This window comes from Pholis gunnellus (assembly GCF_910591455.1).
Source record: "Pholis gunnellus genome assembly, chromosome: 16".
Lineage (NCBI taxonomy): Eukaryota > Metazoa > Chordata > Actinopteri > Perciformes > Pholidae > Pholis > Pholis gunnellus.
The window spans coordinates 20,428,452-20,451,104 of NC_136543.1; the positions used below are offsets into that span (position 1 = coordinate 20,428,452).

At 41.6% G+C, this 22,653-nt stretch overlaps 1 protein-coding gene and 1 gene segment (V, D, J or C); one reads left to right on the forward strand and one right to left on the reverse strand.

Annotated features, from left to right (window-relative positions):
* Window positions 1-22,653, forward strand: part of LOC306708309 (Ig kappa-b4 chain C region-like) — a 142,683-nt gene that overhangs the window by 11,035 nt on the left and 108,995 nt on the right.
* Window positions 87-19,524, reverse strand: LOC306708030 (CCR4-NOT transcription complex subunit 3-like). Of its 2 annotated transcripts, XM_079175714.1 has the most exons (20): window positions 19,390-19,524; window positions 17,407-17,469; window positions 13,360-13,427; window positions 12,604-12,636; window positions 12,150-12,224; window positions 11,801-11,890; window positions 10,674-10,802; window positions 10,160-10,255; window positions 8,169-8,291; window positions 7,999-8,089; window positions 7,541-7,674; window positions 6,499-6,555; window positions 4,970-5,999; window positions 4,786-4,891; window positions 4,507-4,654; window positions 3,076-3,172; window positions 2,517-2,742; window positions 691-823; window positions 446-571; window positions 87-225 (listed from the first exon to the last, which is right to left on the reverse strand). In XM_079175714.1, exons 2-20 carry the CDS (start codon window positions 17,429-17,431, stop codon window positions 127-129), a joined length of 2,886 nt encoding a protein of 961 aa, XP_079031840.1. In that variant the 5' UTR covers window positions 17,432-17,469; window positions 19,390-19,524; the 3' UTR covers window positions 87-126. The 2 variants fall into 2 exon arrangements, with proteins under 2 accessions (XP_079031840.1, XP_079031841.1); XM_079175715.1 differs by lacking the exon at window positions 12,604-12,636.

Consider the following 22,653-nt stretch of genomic DNA (forward strand, 5'->3'; position numbering starts at 1 on the left):
CCCCCCCCCCCCCACCAACGAGGCGAGGTCGAAGCCAGGAATGTCAGCAGCCGTCTTCATCCGTTTGCCCCCCCCCCCCTCACTTCCTCAGCTGTCCGTTCGTTCGTCCGTCCGTCTGGCTGCAGGTCACTGGAGGTCTCGGTCTTCTAGGTACCGGTACTCAAACGTGAAGCCTTCCTTCTTCCGCTGGCCCCATTTCTCATAGTCGAAGTAAATGTACGTTCCCTGGAGAACAAACAACAAACAAACACTATTTAAAGACGGGAGGACGGGTAGGTTTTAGGGTCTGAAGTGCAGAATCTGCAGCCACTTGTTTTCCTTTTCATACGGAGTGAAAATGGACCTGATAACATGCAGCGATACATTCATACGTCGACGAAAGACTTCGTTCAGATTCCTAAAGTATATTTGTGGTTCATCACATCTTTGCGCCCGTGAGGCTGACCTGCTCAAACTCGTCCGTGATGGTCTTGGGTTCTTCGTGCCTCTGAAACCACATCATGTACTTGGTGTGGAACCTCCATGACTGCTTCTTCAGGGCTTTGGCTGCCAGATACTGGGCCTTAGTGCCCTGCGGGGAAGAGAGGAAGAGTTTCATTGGTGGGACACGCATGCAGGAAATACGGTTTTGGTTCTGGGTGCATGATCCAACTTCTATCTATAGATTCAGACAATAAACCGGCTGCATACCTCCAGGTAGTAAAAGATGAAGAAGAGGGTTTCTGTGGAAAGCCTCTGGTAGAACTCTACAGTGTCGGAGTGAGGCGGTGGCACCTGGTTGTGGAAAGGCAGGGTGGGGCAGGGGTTCCTCATCAGGTACTGCCTGTAACGTCCACACAGAAGAGGGGAGGGGTTAGAGGGACCACCAGAAACTCTAATAACAGTGAAAACAAACGACCACTGAGGATGTAAATGAACGGGTCCAACCAGTGATCGTCAGAATAAAAGCTTCATTCTGTAACTCTTTAATGAGTTCCATGTTCAACATGAAAAGAGGATTTCCAATCCACGCATTCTTCTTCACGGTCAAAAAAAATCTGGTGACTACATTTCCCAAGATGCAACTCAACTGACGACAGTTTGGCTGATGCAGCCAAGTGAGCTACAACCTGCTGAACTCCCCCACATATTTGTTTTTAGGGTTTTTGTTTTGACTGATGTTGAACTTGTGATATGATTTTCTGTATTACAGGAAATGATGCATTATTATTATAATTTTCATTGAAAAACATTAAAAAGATTTGAACGGATTTTGTAGCAAACAAAGTGAATGAACTACTGTAGAGCGCTAAACGTGTTTCAGAAATCAGGAGTGATCTTTCAGTTTTACGATATCTGTGAATCATGATTATAAAATCTAATATATTAATGGACTACAGACCATAGATAGATATTAAATAAACCACTCATCTGCTGATCCAGAGCCACGCACTCATTACTTATCGGTCGGGCGTATCGAATGTGTCTGATGAACGCTTTGGGACCAATTAACGGATCCATTAGTCGGCCGCACACGTCGGATAATTCTCTCAGTGGATTCTCACTTTTCCATCCAAACGGTATTTTTAGATCAGCGACAAACAGTTTGTCCTTTTCTTTCCTCTCGGTTCCAACGTTAGTCAGGTCAGAGCGTACCCGAGTTAATGACCGACCCACGAACCATCAGGAAGAACGAACGGAACAGCGTGTGTGTGTGTGTGTGTGTGTTTAAAAGTACTACAGACATAAAACATACAGTGGAGTTCATGTCCACAGTATTCCTCGTGTTACATAAGCGAGTTTACAGCTTTGGCTCTTTGATTTAAGACGGACGACGAAGAAAAAGCTGCAGAATCTGAACCAAGAAGTTCAACAATTAGACGTAAACGTTTTCTCTATAAAATAAAAAAAATGATTAAAGTAATGAGCCTTCTTCAGACTGATCAGTACTGTACTGAAGTACATCGTTGAGGTATTTGTACCAGTGTTTTTCCATTGTGTACTGATGCAAACAGTGTAGTGGATTAAAAGTATTAAAATATCTTTGTTTACTTACAATCAGCTTACAAAATACGAGGCATCGTTATAGATTTATTTGTATCCTTTAATATAAATAATAATAAAACTAACAGACTGAAAGGTCATCTGAAGTTAGTAGTACTTAATGATAAGTATTATCGTCATTACATTATTATATAACAACACATCAGAATATTATAACGTACTATTTAGTGGTTTAATTCACTGTATAAAAATGCATTGTACTTCAAATGCTCTGCTAAGTAACTGAAGTACCTCCTGTAATGTGTTGGAGTAGAAGTATAAAGAAGCAGAACATGTAATCACTTAAGTAAAGTACCTCAAAATAGTACGATTGTATAATTAACGGTAGTACTTTTACAGAATTAAAGAAGTTAGGAATCTGAATACAGGAAGTACTGAAGGAAGTACAACGACTGAGCGCAGCATGAAAGTGTATCATATGTGTATTATTATTATTATTATTATTATTATTATAAGTGAACATTTCAGCGCACCTGATCCTCTCGGAGTCGGAGGGGTGGGGCATGTGAGTCCACGCCGCCTCCTCCATGGCCTGTTGGTAGAGCTGGTCTTTGGACAGGGGGACCGGCCCCAGCGGGCAGACCCCCAATGACGGCGGGATGCTGACCTCCGACAGCGAGAGCTGAGGCCCCGACGGGGGGCCCGAGGGGACCACGGCGCTGCTGGGAAAGATGTCTGAAGAGAGACGGGAGACGGAGACTTGAGGGAAGAAGACAGAGAGATGGTGGTGGTGGTGGAGGAAGTAGAGGATGTAGGGAGCGAGAGAGGAGGTGAAGGGGGGAGGGAGGGATTTGGAGTTCGAGAGACAAAGAGAGAGAAGTTGAGTCAGGGCTGATAATATCATCAGCAGTTTTTTGTTCAGAGGAGGCTGAGAGTGGGAGGTGAGATGACATTTTGTTCCATTAAACTACAGCCTTTCTATTTCTGCTCTGTGGCAACGCTCTACCTCCTTTTATTCAAGGTGTGTGTGTGTGTGTGTGTGTGTGTGTGTGTGTGTGTGTGTGTGTGTGTGTGTGTGTGTGTGTGCGTTACCTGGGGTGAGGTGCAGGGAGGGCAAGTCTCCCTCCATCCCTGAGCTGAGTGCTGCTCGCTCGGCCATGGACTTCAGGCTGCTCAGAGGCTCCTGGGGCTGATGAGGACCAACAAGGAGACGCATGTGAAAACAGATTCTACTGGACTCTGTGTGTGTGTGTGTGTGTGTGTGTGTGTGTGTGTGTGTGTGTGCGTACACAGTTATCGTACCTGCCCGGTCCGAGGATCTCGCACCAGTTATAACGCTGTCATGGAAATCCCTTTTTCTTTGTTTGCTCCTGTCCCCTCCACTCAGAGATGCTCTTTCACGTCATTTAAACTACATTAGATCCATTGTGTGCATCCCTGTTTACAAGTATTAAGACTTTTCTCTGTTAATCTCTAAACTGTGCATCCTGTTTGCTTTGATTATCCTGAAGATTTCTCTAGATTATAGAAGCAAACTCTAAAGATAACATCATTAAACTCACAGATCGGAAAGAAAGGGAGCAAATAAAGCTTTTAGAGATCCCCGATCACGTTTATTTGCTACATATTGATGATTATTGATGAATCAGATTATAGCAGCTGGTCTACAAGACTCAAACTGCTCTAAATGTTTTCCTTTTACTCTGTTATAGTGATCTATAGTGTTATCTCTTTAAAAGATTGTATTTTGATTAAAACAAATCTCGTCATTAGTAGTTTTAATGATGTATTCTTAGTGTAAACTGCTCATAATTCATCTCAAATAACTATTTATGTTAATGTGAAAACATCTCGACATCTACGAGATTACATGTGAACACTTCGTGATAACGTTGCAGTACTCGTTTTCACTGAGCAGAGCCTGAACGCATCATAATGTAACTGAAGTGAACCTTGATTCGTTAGCGGTGCTGCTAACGTTATTAGCTCTCCTCCTGTCAATATAAACACGGCTTCGGTTGTTTATAAAGTTTATAAACATGATCAGAGATCGGTGAACAGAAAGCTGAAATCACGATCGTGTATTTTCACTGATTATCGGGCGATATGGATCGTCAGTAAAAGTTTATTTCGCACTGTGATGGTTAAACAAACACATGATGGTCTGCTTAGCTTAATCAGCTCCATGTTGTTTTATTGTTATTGTCTTTTGTCAGAACTAACCGTTGGCAGTGGATTTTGGCTGAACTACAAACCACAAGGAGACCATAATAATTATAATTATAATAATAAAAACAATAACAATCCCCGCTTGGATTTCACTGAATTAATTGAATCATAGTGGAAGCAAAAAAAAACAACTGCTTTGAGTGTTTGTGTGCAAATTAACAGTCTGTGGAGATTTAGGATATTAAATCTTTATAAAGAAAACAAGCACATTCTTAGGCGTAAGGCTGCTAAATGGTCAGACTCTAAATCGGTCTTATTTAGATTTAGAGAACATTTTAAATGTCTTTGTCTCACCTTGATGCTGTCGGAGGACTGCGAGTAGGACAGCGGTCCGTTCAGCAGGCTGCCGCCGCTCACCGACTTGGCCTCGCTGTAGAAGGCCGCCGACGGGGAGCTGGACGACAAACAAATAGAGCCCAGAAGGATGGGACCAGTGTCCTTACTGGGGAGACAATGATGGGAGACGATGAACAAAGGGGGGGAGGGAGGGGGGGGCAACATAAAGAGACACAAATACAAATAAAACAATGTTTTGGTCACTATACTTTACTGGTAATCCGCCATTATACTCACGGCTGATTGGCTTGGGAGGTCAAGGACATGGATTGGCTGATTTGTGATTGGCTGGCACTGGTGAGGGCGGAGTCTGTTGAGCTGTCTGCTAACACAGCGCTGTAACCTGTTAACAGGAAAGACACACACACGGTAAATATCAAAGACGGTTTGCGGAGCGACGACCGTCCGGTCGGATACTCACTGGAGCTACCGTTCTGCTTCTGCTGGCTGGACGGCCTGACGGAGAGCGACAGGCCTCCGCCGAGCACGCCGCTCCCTCCCGTTCCACCGCCGTTGCTCCCGATGACTCCCACTCCGCTACCCGGCGCCAGACCTCCCACTGGGCTCAGCGACATCAGGGAGGAGCCCTGCATCCCCGACTGACCGGAGCTCAAACCCAGCATCCCAGAGCCGCCGACGCTGCTCAGCCCCGGCGCCGGGCCCAGCAGACCCCCGGTCGAGGACGTCGGCCCGCCGACTGTGATGCTCCCGCTGCCAATGGAGCCCGCCGAGCTGTTGGTCGTCGTGGGGTTGATGCCGACGCCGCCCAGAGAGCCCGGCAGGCCGGAGCCGATCGCTCCCGAGGCGGCCGCCTGAGCGTAAGGCGCCGGGGTGGAGCCGGACAGGAGGCTCGCCATGTTGCTCAGGGACGCCGGCATCCCCGACAGGCCGAGGCTCCCGGACATCGGGCTGGTGGTCATGGAGCCGGACATGATACCGCTTTTCCCCAGCGAGAGCCCCAGGCTGAGGCCCAGGCTGTTGGAGGTCGGCGTGGACCCGGACAGAGCCTGAGTCTGGGACATGGAGGTGAAGAGCCCCTGTGTGATGGCGTTGGGGGGAGAAGAGGAGGCCAGGTGGCTGTTGGTGGAGGCCATGGGGATGGAGATGGGAGCCGAGGAGGAGGCGCCGACTAAGTTCTTGGCCTGCTGCTGCTGCTGCTGCTGAGCCGACAGGTGTGGCGGCTGCTGGGTGGCGTTGCTGTAGCTGCCGGCGGACGTGTTGGAGAGGAGACCCCCCAGGCTGCCCAGGTGACTGCTGCACCCAGAGCCGCCGAGCCCCCCTCCTCCTCCTCCTCCTCCTCCTCCTCCTCCGGCGATGGTCGCAACGGAGACGAGCGAGGATGCGGTCAGTCCCGAGACGGAGGAGGAAGAGGACGAGGAGGAGGAGGAGGAAGAGGAGGAGGAGGAGGATGAGGATAACGAGGAAGAGGGGTTCCCGTTCTTCACAGGTGACTGGAAAAGAAGTAAGAAGGTATAAGTGCTGGCCGTGATATTATGTAATCATACAAATGTACAGTATGTTCGACTCGGGCTTAAAGTTTTACTCAAAAATAACTAATAACAATAAGAAGAATGTGAGTATATTAGAGCACATTATTAGTATATTAGGAGCCTTTAATTATGTATCGATCAATACATTTTTATTAATTGATTAATTGCTCTATGAAATGTTATAAAATAGTATAAATGTGAATCAAACGTCTCCCTGGCGCCGAGGTGACGACTTTAAATCACTTATTTGGTCCCAACGACCGTCTAAACCCCAAAAATATTGAATTTATATGAATTTGAAACTGAGAAAAAGCAACAAAATCTCAATTTAGAAGCTTGAACCAGCTAATGATTGCCTGTTTTCATAGTGAAAGGATTATCAGAGTTAAGTACATAACTCCTCGTCATGATTAGGTTTCATGGTTTTCATGAAGCCTTCTGTGACGTTGACACGACTCACCTGACCGACTTCACTGTCCGTTGACCTTCCTCTCTTCTTGTCATCTTCTGAGTTCTCCTGAAAAAACACAAATGAACATTTCGTTAAAGTTAAAGGTCAGTGGGTGTAAAAACAAGAAATAAAGAAAACTTAAAGAAGCCAAATTCACGCAGATTTCCATTTTTTTTCTAAAGCGCTCGTGACCAGCAGGTTGTGGGTTCAAATCCCCGGAGTAAAACTCTCTGTGGTTAATTTAAAAAAGTGAAAGGAACTCTACATCCCATCCTTTATGTTCCCTTTTAATGCCAACCTTCTGCCGGCAGCATTTAATAATAATAGCTGCTCTCACTGCAGGAGGATATAATGGCAGCAGAGCAGACAATGAGGGCAGATGACGGGGCTCTACAATTATCTCACGCTTACATTTCAGATATTGAACGCAACAATTGGTTTAAGTTTTCCGATACCACCAATATCACCACTGTTAGTGAGACTGTAAGAGGCCAATGAACAGAGAGCATAAGAAGGCTGTACGGAGGTTTATTAACGAAGATACAAATGACATCAAAACCTCAACTTTCCTTAATAAATAAAACAGAGCGGGCTTCTCTTTGTGTGCGGCAAGCTGGAGACCACGGTGGAAATAAAAGTTATTTTAAAACGCTAAACGCCAACAAAGACGGATCGATGCAGAATATGTCGTTTCATTTCAATGTCAACGTTATAAACGCAGCTTTGAAGCTAACTATTAACAGTTAGCTATTGCTAGTTAACTATTGCTAGTTAACAGCCCTAAAGAACATCCTGACAGGCTGTTTGTTTTTGGTGAAGAGTCGTTTCTTCCTTAACTTGTAATTCTTTAAAGGATTTCTCCTTTTCAGTGAAGAGAGAGAAGAGAAGTTGTCAATATGTGGAAAGGTTTCAGCCTGATGATCAGTTTACTACTATTTTATTTTAATGTAATCTCATGAAAACTGCAAACCCAACACTTTGTGCAAGGATGTCAACTGGACATGCTGATAGACAATAGTCTGGGGTTCATTTTATTGTATCGTTTTCGTACCGTAGTGCAAGTGGCCGGCGACGGCGGGATGGGTGAAGACGAGGTGGTGGAGTTTGGTGTGCTGCTCGAGTTCTGGAAGATCTCGTCCTCCAGTTGAGAGTTCCCCGGCGGGGAGGTGGCGACCAGCGTCTGAGCTGGAGGTTCATCAGAGACACGGAAGCGTTCAGTGAGGGTCAGCACATCAACACGGTCGCTGTTTTTAAACACTCAAAACAACAACAAGCACTTCAACTTGTGCTTCTGAATCTGTTTCAGAGATGATCCCACGGTGTGGATGACAGCGTCTGCAGTTATTTAACTCTTGAAATGTGTTTTCAAGCTGAATCTTCTTCGCTCTACCTGCACATCTGTCGTTAATACCGTTTCTTTCTCTTGTGGCTGAACCTGAACCTTGCTCCTAAATTGACACAATTTCTATTTCTACTGTGTGCAAACAAACGAAGCTAAACTAAACTTACGGATGTCATCCAGGTCCAGGTCGTCGTACAGAAACTCGTTCTCCTCAAAGTCCGGATCCTGCGACGAGTCTAGATAATACTCCACGTCATCCTTTAGAACAGACAGAACAGATGTTATAGAAGACGAGCTGTGTCTACGAGGAAGAAGTCTCCTAAAGACACGAGCCTACCTTGATCTTCCTGATGGAGTCCACCTGGATGGAGTCGTTGTCCAGCATCCTCAGTATGGTCTCCAGCATCCGGATGTGGTGCCGATGCTTCTCAATGAACTTCTTCAGCTCCTCAATCCGGTCCTGTTTTTGTCACAAGAGTGGGCAAGGTGGGAGGGGAGGGGGGAGGTGGGAGTTATTATTATTATTATTATTATTATTATTTAGCAGATGAAATGATGAAACAACCTCGTGGTTCCTCCTGAACAGCTACAAGAGAACCACAGCTGTGATGTTTCTCTTTGGTCTAAATGGGAGTTCAGATGTTATTATATTTGTGGCACAAACACGTTTTTTATTGTACTATTTGGTATAAAAATGTTCATATTTAACATGCTGGAGGGGATATATACGCCGCCTTGTTCCAACGCAAAGCACAAACTAATTTAAATCAATAATTCATTGAAAAAGCCGGTTTACGAGAAACGTATTAAAGTTTTAAAGTTAAACATACAGTGCAGGAGCGAAAGGCGCAGCAGCTACACGAGCACTTCATGGCGTTATGCATCATACAACAGGCACAGCACCACTTCTGTATTTCAATACTTCATTCATGTTCTGAAGCACTTCATATGTCATGTATGTTGTGTCGTGTTCTGCTGTGCATTTCCTGTATTTGAGGGTCCAACTGTGTTCTTCTCAGAGATATTTGGACAAAGAGAACAAACCAGAGCAACACTGTGGGTCACCGGCTGAAGTGATGTGATTATAACGCAGGAAGGACCACTTTAGAGGCTGCTGCTGCTGCTAGTGGAGGCAGCGGAGTGGAACATACTAATGCGTTTCATCACAATACATTTTAATGTCCGGGATGCTGAGTGCATAAAGGATCTATGAGGGTACATTTAAACTCTAAGTGCTGAGGAATGAGGAGAGAACTTAAAGCCAAAAAACAAACTCCAGCTTTAAAGATTTAGTTCTCGCTGCTTTCGGACTTTTTATTTTAGTTTTTTAGCTGCAAGATTTTTCATCCACCGACTCTAACTGACCAACTAAAACGCCCCGTCAGCAGGAGTCCAGTAACTCCTCTGGAAGACAGAAAGAACGATTTATTTTAATATTTTTAAGGGAGCAGTTGGAGAAGAAATTTCAAACTTTGCTTCATCGTTCTCGTCGATCGATATTTCCACAAAGTACGTCTGATTTGGCTGCTTTCTGTCCAATTGGGCCATTTTTTATTAAGTTGGACAACTAACCAACCAGCCAACCAACCAACCAACCAACCAACCAACCAACCAACCAACCAACCCGCTGTCTGTCTGTCTGTCTGTCTGTCCGTCTCTCTCTCTCTCTCTCTCTCTCTCTCTCTGTCTCTTTCGTGTCTTCAAGCTGTACATTCATAATCAAAAATAATATTAATTATAAAAAGTTTTACATCCAGGAGGAGAAAACAGAAAGAAAAGTTTATAATTATATAAACTTCCTCTCTGAACTGTGCTCCTAATATACGTACAGCAGATATACTCATTCTTGTGTTACGTGCGTCATTCTGAGAGGGAAACAGCAGGAAACCCTTCCTCATTCACGCTTTTCATTATTCCCTGCATTACATAATAATGGAATCTTATATACTCATGTATTTTTCAAGATAATGGAAACATTGAAACACTCAAAGAAGACGGTGGAGTGTAAATATAGTGCCTTCCTTTCGCTTCAGCGACGCACAAAGTGTGTTTAACATTTGGTAGATTGATTTTCTAGCGCGTTTGTCTTCCAGAACCGAACAAACTAAAACAGAACTCTTTGTGGCAGTAAAGTATGAAGACTCTCTTTATAAACGTCCGCTCATGGAGGACAAAGACAAAGGTTTTTCTCTAAAAAAGGCCCCGTAGAGGACTTTAAAGGAGAGAATAGTGAAAGAAGGTTATCACTATCTGAGGACCAACAAGAGAGCAAATACCCAGGAAGGAGGATTAAAGAGTGACTGGATGAGAGGGTGAGGACAGACCGACCTCTTTGTCTCCTTTCTTTTTCCTCGTCTGGACTGAGAGAGACTCCACTTCGCTCTCGAACTGGTCCACCTGCATGTTCAGCGTGTCGATCGTGTTCTGGAGGAGAGAGAGGAACAAGCGGTTAACCGTGTGACGACGAGTCGTTTGATTTCTCATTAAAAAAATCGTTTTTCTTTATCTCATGTGAACCGAAAATCTCAGAGTTTTGGAGAGTTCGTGATTTGAAGACTTTTCATTATATTCCAACATTTCATCATCTAAACACAAGTACTCTCTCACTCTCTGATGTATTAATGCAAGCGGCTGCTGGTTAATGAGGGTTTTTCTGAAAGTTGAGACGTTTGGTTCCACTTTTATTCCCACTTTCAGTTCAAAACTAAATATAACAAACATTCCCAGCAGCAGAGTGACCGCTTTCTTCTTTTTTTTGAGGATATAAAAGGACAAATTAACACCGAGCGTGGACCAGAGTCGACTTGTATATTTAGTTACATTTTGAGACAACGTTACTCACCGTCAGCCACGTGCCGACCTCCTCCTTCTCCTTCTGGGCCGGGTCCACCTTCTGGGCCAGACCCAGCCCTTCTTTAGAGTACGCCTTCGTCTTGGTTTCTCTCTCCACTATTTTGAACCGCTCCATTTGCTGCAGGCAGACACACACACACACACACACACACACACACACACACACACACACACACACACACACACACACACACACACACACACACACACACACACACACACACACACACACACACACACACACACACACACACACACAAAGAGACAAACACAGCATGTTTAAAATATAGCTCGATTGTTGATCAATATACTACAAATAATCTTTTATATTCTATAAGCAGGAAACACACCACAGATCGTTTTAAACTACAAATATACGCAGAAAACAGAGGAAATCACAGTTTGTTAGTTCGTCTGTTCTTAAATAATCTTAACAATGACGGAGCTGTAAAATAGAGAACTTGGCAACAATGAATGGAAGTCTGGCACCACAGGAGCCATTAAAAGCCCACTCAGCAGAGCAGGACTAGGACGTTACAGCCTGTAGTCGGGCCCTGAACTGTCACAGTGATGTCCTACATCTGGATCTCGCCGTAAACACTCGGGAGCTTGTGATGCTTCCGTCAGGATCTCCTGGGTGCAGTTCTTCATTTAAAGGGGTAATCTGAGAAACTATTCGGGGCATTGTTTTTAGTTTAATCTGGTCTGTACGCAGCTCCGGAAGGAGATCTCGTGAGAGAGATTCAAATATAAAAAGACAAGAACTAGCGAGCGAGCATTTTGCTTCTTGTCTCATTTGTGGTCCGATAATTAAATAATAAGTAAATTCATCAAAGCCAGTGTCCCATGTGACTGAACTGTAGCTGCTGTAGCTGTCAAAGGGACCTTAAGGGAAAGTCCAATGTTTGAAGATAAATGAAGGTAAACTGGTAACTCATGACCTGATGTGTCACTTAAAGAGCTTTGTAATCTCCCTACACGAGTCATAATTCATTCATCATCATCTATAAAGACCCGGACTTTGTTTAAAAGACGTTTCAAGACTTTCCAAGAGTTCAGAACAAACGCGATGCTCCAGAGTCTCTGCTGTAAACCACCGTGACGGGTCCTACTCACCGTTTCTATGAGTTTGCGGTTCTCCACTAGCTGCCTTTTGTCTTTGATCTCGTTGGATGCAACCCACGTCTTGATCTGGTCTCGAAGACGCTGAAGAAGAAGAACAACAGGGGGGGAGAGAGAGATTCAGAAACATCAGTGAAAGCATGCAGAGACTCGTCCTCAACAGTCATGGATGGTGAACTTGGTGTTGTACACGCAGCAAACAGGCTTGGCTTGGAGTTTGGTCCTCATGGTAACACACACACACACACACACACACACACACACACACACCAACACACTCACACACACACACACACAGTGTACAGCTGGTGTGAGCAGCTGATCTGGATCTCTCCGTGTTTACCTGAAGCTTTTTAATCTCTTTCTTGAGGTCTGCTTCATATTTCTCCTTCTGGTTGGCGTTGGCTGCATTGTGAAGCTGAGGAGGAGAAACAAAACGACAGCATCAAACAAGTTCCGGTCAAAACACAAAATAATACAACAACACATGACTTTGTTTTTAAAAGTATATTCTGAAAATACTTCACAGAATATATGTATTAATAAGTATACGTATTAATATACTTGTCAATATCTGTGACAAGTTTTGCCGGCCTGAAAACAAAGTATTGTGGATTACATTAGATTTATTGTCATTTGTACAGGTACATACTCTCAGAATCAGCTTTATATATATTTATATATATATATTAAATCAAAAGGCAGTTAAAAAAGATACACACTATATGCAAATAAATACACACTTTATAAAATGTACAGTTTATTAGTTATATCATTTTTTTTAAATGCACACTTACATTTGTTTTAGCTTTGTGCAACTCTACTGATCTCTGTGGTGGAAATTTCATGTTCGTTGCAGAAGCAAAAAGTCACAATTAATCACGGAAAAAAAGACAAACATGAGACAAGATGGGATTATTAAAAAACATGATACAAAATGATGATAGAACAAGACCAGTGAACGATCAGCATAAAGCCACAATGACAACCACAGCAGCACGATAATCACAATAATCAGGGGTCTAGTGAAGGAACTGGGACGCTCGCTTCTTTAAAGGACTGCTGTGGCTGCGGAGGCCTTCGTCTCAGCTAACAACAGAAACTCAAGAGGCAGAAAATGGAAATCAATTTAAAAAATGCAGAAAATTAAACGGTACAATTTAAAAAGCACTGACATGTTTTCACTTCTCTAAATCTGAATCTCAATAAATAAAACATCCAAAAGATGGAATTCAACAGGATTCTGTCAGAATTTATTAATAATAAAAACACAAATAATGACAATTAAGAGGCTGGAACAATAATCAACAATAACGAGTTATTTCTAACACCACAGTTCTCTGGTTGCAGCTTCTCTTTGCTGGTTTCTTACTCTGTTATTCTGTAGTTTGTCACAATGTTCTGACATTTTACAGATTCCAGTTTCAAACAATTAGAATTTGTAATATTATTACATTTTGGACTGTGGATCAGACTTAAAGAAGTCTCTGGGAAATAGTGATGGGACTATTTTCTTGCTATCTAAACAAACTATAGTTTATATCCTTCCTCACCTTTTGCCAAATGTCTTCAAACTGTTCGACTCCTTCCGCTACTTTTTTCAGACATCGATCTATTTCACCTGGAAGAGACGAGAGAGGAGAGGAGACAAGAGAGGAGAGGAGACAAGAGGAGAGGAGAGAAGACGAGAGGAGACAAGAGGAGACGAGAGGAGACAAGACGAGAGGAGACAAGACGAGAGGAGACAAGACGAGAGGAGACGAGACGAGCAGGATTAACAATTACAAAAGCAAAACTGATCACGTTAAAAGAGAGTATAGGCATCATTGGACCAGTTTATTTATACCAGAACATTGGGCCAGTTCAAAGAAGCACATTCAACTGATTATCTGGAGCAAGAACCAGAAAACACATTTTTTAAAAGTCATTCCAGGTTCCAGCTTTGAGAGGTTCTACGCGGCAAAGTAACGCAGGTAACCCCACACACACACACACACACACACACACACACACACCCAGCAGAGCGTTTACAGATTGCGTTTGACGTCCTTATGAAATATGCATATCTTAAAAGAGGAACATTAAGCTTCAGGGTTCAACGTTAATGTTTTGTTGGGTTTTTTTTTTCCACTTGCCTGTTGCAAATTTACCCGCCGCCATTTTCCTCATGATTGCACGTTGGGTGGCGTGCGCGTGCGACTCTCAACGGTAACGAGGAGGAAGCGCGACGGATCAGCACTTAAGGTACTTCCAGCATCAGCGCCGGGAAAGACTAGAACTAGGCTTAAGGCCCGGGGGGGGGGGGGGCTTACTCCCTCTCTGCTCCGTGTGTCACTCAGGAAAACTAAAACACACGTGAGACGTTATCTCTTAATTGGAATGATTTGTTCTCTTGCATCGGATCCTAAGTGGACACTCGCGGTCACGTGACTGCAGTCTGAGCAGGAAACATGAAACAAATTGGGGGGAAAATATCTGTCGTCATTAATTTGTGCAGATTTGATGAAAAAAAAAAGAGAAAAAAACAACAGCAAAGAATAAACACGCAACATGTTCTCTGAGGTCATAACTCTGATATTTACCATGAAGAAAGAATAATTTGTTACGTAGACTATTGTCAGCTGGTCTCAACAACCGTGTATTAAAACGGTAGAATACTGACTATCAGGAGATATTTAGATGATGGTTAACTCATATATTTATCCTAATTTAAGCTCAATATATGTTACAGTATTAGTAGTAATCTTTTGAAAGGTTTCATTACAAGTTACATCGACTTTTAAACATTTACTGTATTTATTGTTGCTGCCTTTGATGCGAGTGTTGGTTTCTCAGGAATCTTTGGCAACAATGTGAGAAGATTTCATTATTTAACTAAACTCCAATCAGCACAGGAGAGAAAGACAATTAAGATACCAAAATATTAAGATATAAAAATATGACGATATTAAGGTATTAAGGTATTAAAATATTAAGGTATGAAGAGGGAACATTGAAGGAGGGTTTGGTAGAAACTGGGAGCTGTGACACAGAGAGGCTTTTAGGAAACATGGAGATTAAAATGAAAGATTTTTACTAATATATTTCCAAGACTTTCCATGACTTCTACTAAACGTTCTGGGTTTATTTAGAAGGCCTGGAAATGGCTATTTTCTATCTAGATCGCATAAACCGTGTGCTGCGTTCAGGAACGCCCAAAGAACCGGATCAGAGGTTAAAATGTTAAAGAGTTTTATTTAAAAAAGACGTGCCATTAAAGACTAAATCACTTCCTGTTTGAAGACACAGAAAAAAAGCTTTCTAACTCATTACAATCTGTAGCTGTCGCCTCTTCACACGGCTACTCTTATATTAATGTCGCTCTGGTTATTAATTAATCGATTGTGCGATGGAGAACAGAACGAGTGGCGTGAACAAACTTAAACTGCCTCGATGTGAGGATTGTGCTGCGGGGGAGTTATTTTTAGATGAAAGTCCACCTCCTCGGTAATAATACATTAAGACTTGACAGAGACTAGTTGGCGCTTAATCCTTTCTTCTTTATGAAGGGGAGATTTTAAGGGAGATATTTGTTGAGGTCGAGTCGGGAGACGTCACGCGAAGGGACGAGAAGAATCAATCCCGTCAGAAAAGTGTGTTTCAGACGGTCAGCTGACAGTAAGATTAAAGAAGAGGAAGCCGCCTGGTGGACACGGAGCTCCGTTCACTGTCTTCATACACAAAGCTCCTGGATATATGCATCAGTTCATGGATCTTTGACCGTTCCATCTGACAAAATAAATGTACATATTACGTCAATACCACAATTGTAAAAATTCAAAATAGCAATGCTGACATTCGGCATTAGGTGTGCACCGATTCATCGGACAGATATTTGTCTTAATGACGGCTGATGGTTATGCGTTTGTCGCATTTGTCGTAGTGGATATTTACGGTTTGGCTGACGTCTGCTGCCGGTTTGAAGAAGAAGAAGAAGAAGAAGAAGAAGAAGAAGAAGGAGGAGGAGGAGGAGGAGAAGCCACCAGCTGGACACGACTTTGTCGAGACGTAAGAGAATCTACAGCCTATTGTGGTTAAAGTGAATAAAAAGCGGTAGAGGAGCAACACGACGCCTCGACGATGAGCAACAAAAAGAACGCTGTCGTCTGTATGGAAACACTTTTTATGTTTCTAATTGTTTATGTATTTAATTAATGTTCTTTGTAAATGCTAGTCTGACTCGCCCGAGACGATTGTGATCAGTTTAGAGAAATGCAAAGTAGCCACATCGGGTTTTAATCACCTGTAACAGAATGTCGAGACTATGTCGGCCGTTCAGAAAAATTATCTTTTTAATTAAAAAGACGGTTATATTAAATATATTATGTTTTTTTCATAACTCTGTATAATTGAATTTGTGCTCACGGTGTAATGGAATGCTGAATGACTTTAAAACTGTTATTTCTTTCATTTATAATGAAGATTAATTAGATTCAAACGGGGGAATAAAAACACTAAATGTACAACAAAGACAAACCAACGTCGGCATCACGAGGTCTGAACTCACTCTGGAGATATCAAAGACACCGTGACACAGATTCAAGAACTAAACACAATCTACCGCCATGAAATAAAGTCGACCAGAACATCTGTTGCAGGTGGTTCTTTGCTGAAAAACTCGATGGACACACGTAAATACACGCGTGTGTGTGAGGTGTGCACGTTTACTACAGTTATCTTGAAACCAGAGCTGCGTGAATTAGCCAATAAATCGCTTTTTAATCTTTATTTTTAAGCAAAAACTCAAAAAGTTTGATGGTTCCAGGTTCTTAAATCTTCTTTCCTTGTGTCTAACGTAACAGTGAACGGAGCAGGACAGTATTTCGGACCGTTGGTCGGACAATACGAGACATTTGATGAAGTCAATTTGGGATCCAGTCATCAGAAGAGAGAGACGGACACCCACACTGGAAATCTGAGAATAACTAAATAAACGGCGCACCGACGCTCCTGTTTAGTGTTTGTTCTTCTTCTGTTCTTATTTGAGAAGGTAAAAGGTGACAAAGAGCTCAGGTAGGTCCATCATGTTTGAATACCCGACTCTAAGCCGGCAGGACGACCCGGCGAACAAGCTGCTGGGGACTTCTGTTTACGTCCCTGCTTCTCTTGTCAACCGAGCGGCGCGAAAACTAAAAGTTATTTTTGTTTCTCCACTTCGGGTCACATAACAATACAAAGCAACAGTAGGTGTGATCTCACTAAAGCCCTGCACATGTTTGAATCTGGTGTTTGAACCTCCTTACAGCGACAGATGGGTGTGGACGCCGTCGGAGGGACTTTCAGATCACGGAAATGTAAACTGTGGCTCTTCCTGTGTTACCTTGTTTACTTTGTGGTAAACCTCAACCCACCTGGAACCTGATCAGACCACAACGAGTCCTGCTTTGCATGAGTTCAGGTGTTTTGATGACTGACACACACACACACACACACACACACACACACACACACACACACACACACACACACACACACACACACACACACACACACACACACACACACACACACACACACACACACACACACACACACACACACACACACACACACGATCTCACCTTGAAGTTTCCTTTTATCGGCCATGACTGATGACTAGGATGATGTCTTCATGCCGTCTTTCACTGCAGGAAACGAGAGACAAAAGACTGTTTACGTGTGCGTTTGTTGGTTTAAATAAAACAGGGAAAGTGCACATTAATACCTGATGAAGGAACCTTTACCCTCCAAAACGTGCCGACAGGAGTTGACTGTGAGTAAAAGAAACATCCTCCCTTGGATACATTTATACTCGTGTCTTTAATCTGGTGATGTTTAAAGAGTCATTTCTAGGAATGCACATCAGCTGATCATGTGTACATCTCACTAAAATGTTTTTCAACATCACCGGAGAACAAGTTTGAACACGTTACATTTAAGTCGTGATCGTATGTATTTCCACGGCTGATTCGATACTGAAACCTACGGATTATTTCTTGATATTTACAGTTGATGAATCCTATTCTGCAATCAAACTGCTGGAGAAATTTGAACATGATGCATGTTTGACTATGTTAGCACGAGATGTGAATTAAGAGGCAGGAAAGATGCCTTCATTGGGACTCTTCTGATTGAGATGCATGGCTTCAAGCATGAGGCACCAAAGCGTGAAACTAAAGATGTATAAAATTCAACAATTGTAGTCTAAATAACTTCACAAGAGAGTAAAGTATCTGTGGCCTGGCTACTATCCTTAAAGGAGTTTCATTATATGCATTAAGACAGAAGACTAGTAGTACTACTACTACTACTACTACTACTACTACTACTACGGTCATATCTCCTGACAAAAACACCACTTTTGGGGGGGATAATACTTTTTGTTAAATCAAATTTCAGTGTCTTATCTGCACGTCTGGGTGTCCATGAAGAGAGCGTAAGAGTAATAAATAAGAGTCATTTGATGTTATCGTTTGTTTCGTATAATTAACTTGCACCGTGGGACATCCGTCACAGATTGCTGCCTTTGCAAATAACAATAAAGCAAATAAAAATACGAGGATGAAGAAGTAACATTTAGGAAAGATGACGTAGTTTAAAATTTGATTTCTTGACAAACACCTTCATTTCAAATAATACTAAAATAAATAAGAATGGAGCACTGACGACGGTCTCCATCTTGACGTTTGTGTTTTTTTCCGTGTGAATTGTTCTACTGCAGTTTACCACATAATATATATTTATATAAATGTTTAACATTGTACTGAATGTTCTACTAGTAAAGACCGATATGAGAGTTATCATGCATGTATATGTATATATATATTATGTTGTATTTGTACTTGTGCCTTTTAATATGTATTCTCTTTGTTGTAAAGCACTTTGTTAAAATAAAGTGTATTATTATCATTGTTATCTCCCCTCTCTTGTACTTCACCTCTCTACTGTTCACATAAAGCCCAAATACATATATTTAAATAAAGAAAACGTTCATATAAAACCCACCCCTGGGTGATACCCCCCATCAACGTATATTGATAACAATATACAATAAAGGAATGTGTTGTTTTTAAATATTTGACCCAGATAAAACCTGTACTACATTCTAAATGCACTCACACACTTTAAATATTATTTTGGATTATTTCTGAAACGTGTGGGACTTGATCCACTGACCCAGAATTATCTATTATGTCAGATTAACTATATTTGTTGGAGAAATTAAACGTAGCTTTAGAAACGAAGACATATTTGAGTAATTTAAAGTCTGACACCGAGCTCACGTGCATGTTCTGGTTCTTTTATAGGTTGGATTAACGTTACTGTTTTTTAAACAGACTAAACCCAAAGTCTAGCTTTGCTTTAGCTTTACTTTACCTAAAAGGCGCACACATCTGGACGCAGATGTGTGTACCTGTTTGGTCTTTTTAACGGTAAACACACGCGTTGATATGTTGTCAGTGTGCAGAGCTGCAGCTTCTATCTGATGTGGGAGACACAATTTGGAAAGAAGGGGGGGGGGAAGGCTCATAAATGCATCACCTTTGAGTCCGCGATTAATTTACCTGGATTTTACCGAGCTGCGATGTCTTCCCTCGGTCGCCACACTCCGGCAAATCTTCAACGATTCAGTACAAAGGCTGTTTTTTCCTTTAAAAAAAATATAATGTCAATTCTTCTCGCTTAAACAATCACTCCGCACATCCAAGATGGCTGCCAGGAACACCTCCTCCTTCCGATGCCCTGTTGGACAAAAGTCCCGCCCCGCTCGTCTGTGATTGGTCCACGGCTGGCCACTCCCGTATTCTTATTCGTCGAGGCTTGCTGTCGGTCACGAGATGCTTGCTTTTTACTACTTCCGGGATAGAGCCTGCTCTGATTGGACTGTTTGTAAAGGTGAAAGGTTAAACTGAGTTGTGTCACGCCTCTCCGTGTACATTTTTTATAAACTCAACTTTATTTATAATAACACATACAAACAACATCGAGGAACGGTGACTAATCCGTTGTCTAAATCAATTCTTACCATGAAATTGATCGCTTAGGGGTCAACATGTATTCTAGTTTAGAGTGTTTTTATCGTGACAGACCAACGGGTTTATCTTTTTCAAGTTCATTTCTTTAAATCCTATCAAGTTTGTTTATTTCTTACCTAAAAGACCAAAAAAACAACAGTAAAAACAAAAGAAATTTAGCAAATTTAAAATGTGAGACCATGCATGTGAGACAATAAAATGTAAAAATGTGGGATTAAAAATTGTTTAATAGAATACATTTTCTTTTTAAATTTAAATTCAATAAAATAAGTAATAAATTAAAAACACAATGAAATCAAGTACAAATTTGAATTTATATACAATAAATAAAGTGTTTGATTTATTATTGCTCCTTGTTATTTTATTATCAGATCCTAATGTGTTTCTCTGTATTTGTATTTCATTATGAAAACAGACTTTCCTGAATGTGTAATGAATGGATGAACAAAGAGTGACCTTTTGCCGATGTTGCCACATCTAAACCTCCCCTGACTAACTCTGACCACAGAACCATCCACTTGATTCCCACGAATAAATCCACACGTTAAAACGGTGACAGTGTGGCCAGAAGATGATACAGAACAACTTGAAGGCTGTTTGTTGTGCACAGAATGGGAAACCTTTAATGATGCAGACATGGACGCGGCTACAGGCTCCATTAATCTCTGTGTGGACAATGTACGTACTAAAAAAGGACATAATTGTGTACCCAAACATTAAACCATTTATAACTGAAGAACTAGAGGAATGCATTATAGGAAAAAGAGCAGCATTTAGAAATAAGGAGCTAAAAACGGAACTTAATCAGTTGTTAAAAAAGGCCGGGAGACGACAAAAGGACAATATTGAAGAATATTTTTACCACTACGGACTCTACGGATCCCTCTTTGGGATTCAATGAAATCACTCCAGTTCCAAAGAAGTCTTTCCCTGTTTAGAACAATGATTATAGGCCCGTTGCATAGTTGTGAAATGTTTTGAAAAATATATTGTGACTTTACTGAAAACTGAGGTGAACTCAGAGCGGGACCCTCGGCTGTTTGCTTACAGACAACAAAGAAGCACTGATGATGCAGTGAGTACACTTAGTCCTTGAAGGACAGCAAAGCTTATGCACGTTTACTTTTCCATTGATTTTAGTTCAGCTTTTAATACTCTTCAGCCCTTTTTATTACTGGATAAAATGAAACAGATTAAAGTAAATTATTTTATTATCAAATGGTAATATTCTTTCCTAACTTACAGAGTCCAACATGTAAAGATAAACCCTAAATCTGTTCTCGCAGGTGCCCCCCCCCCCCCCCCCCCCCCCCCCCCGAGTGTGTGCTAGCTCAGAGGACATCAAGACATCACATCCCTTTACCCCTCTGACAAAACAAATTAGAGCATCAGCTGCAGAAAGTCTTGTTGTGGACACTTCAATAAATGTTTGTGATGTCAAACGGTAAACTGTTTGGTGGTATTTTGATAGAAAATACATTTTTTCATGGCACACAGGGTTTTCTGGTCATTTTCTTGCAGTGTAACTGCTTTAAAACGGCACATTTACTTTTGTTGGCTCTATATATTCTTTTGTAAATGGCATCACAATAAAAATAACCGTTATCCACCCCTGTTCTGGATCTCGACTCCTGCAGTGATTTATGAACATGCCATGACCACTTTATTTAAAACTGACTGCAGTGTATAGAACTTGGTGTTGATGGCGGATCTGTTTCAGGTCCCTGATCTACTCAGGACCCATCCGTTAGCACAGGTTATCACAAACTATCAGAACATCGACATTACTCCTTCCTTCCAGTGGAGGGCGCTGCAGCCTTCATACTATTATAAATAAGATCTTTTCATCAAGTCTCATTTCTTAAATATTCAAGAAGTGAAATCTGTGTTCAGACACTTTAAATGAATCAGTTGAATCTCTGTCAGTTGTAGAATTAAGTCATATCGCTGCAGTCAACTTCTTTACCAGAGCATGTAGATAAATGGAGTTTAGAGTCTAGTGGTTTATTATTTCTCATTCACTCATCTGAATGCTGGACTCTAACTGAATTCATACCTTCACTTACATCATTCATGAATCGTGTCCTGATTGTAAAGAACAAACAAAACAATCAGACATTTAAAGGGATTTACTTTCTTTGGTGACGAGACATTTCAAACCTTCTAATACCACACGGTTCACAAAGCTGCAACATCAGCGCGCACATCTGGCCAACATAAATAAAATGCAAAACTAAGGCACCAAATATATGAAAAAACAAATGCTTGTTTTTTACCAATAGCAAATATTTTAGAAAATAATAATTCAAACACTACAAAATGCTGTCAAAAATAAATAAATAAATAAATATCTCTATTTGTGATACCAAACAAAAGGCCAGGCATCTTAATACGCACTCATCTGGGGTCTGTAAATACACCCAGAGCAAATTCAACAGTCTTTGTCCAGAATGACACATTTACTCTGATTACTTTGGTGTCTTCTCGTTAAAGTATAACTCCAGTTAATTCCTGAGGAAAAGCAAAAAGTAACTTTAACCTCGAATAAAAATCTTCACTACGACTGAGCTGCAGAAAAAAGAATCCCTCCCACCTCAACAGCTGCTCGATAAATAAAAAGGAAAATCACAAATATAAATCAAGCAGCTTGTTGGCAGTAAACCTTAAATGTTTTCAAACTAAATAAATCCTGTTATTTGGCATCTAATAACATTTTCACATGTATTGTATCTTCTTCTTATTTCAAGGCAATGAAAAAGTAAAGTGGAAACAGTTCAGAATAAAGATGAACCT

What these genes read in the sequence shown, in the direction of transcription:
- LOC306708030 (XM_079175714.1), bottom strand. Translation starts at nt 17,431, where the DNA reads ATGGCCGATAAAAGGAAACTTCAAG. An exon ending in CCTGGACCTGGATGACATCC is followed by an intron (nt 7,675 to 7,998) that starts GTAAGTTTAGTT and finishes ATGAACCTCCAG; the next exon opens with CTCAGACGCTGGTCGCCACC. An exon ending in ACCTCCCAAGCCAATCAGCC is followed by an intron (nt 4,655 to 4,785) that starts GTGAGTATAATG and finishes TTGTCTCCCCAG; the next exon opens with TAAGGACACTGGTCCCATCC.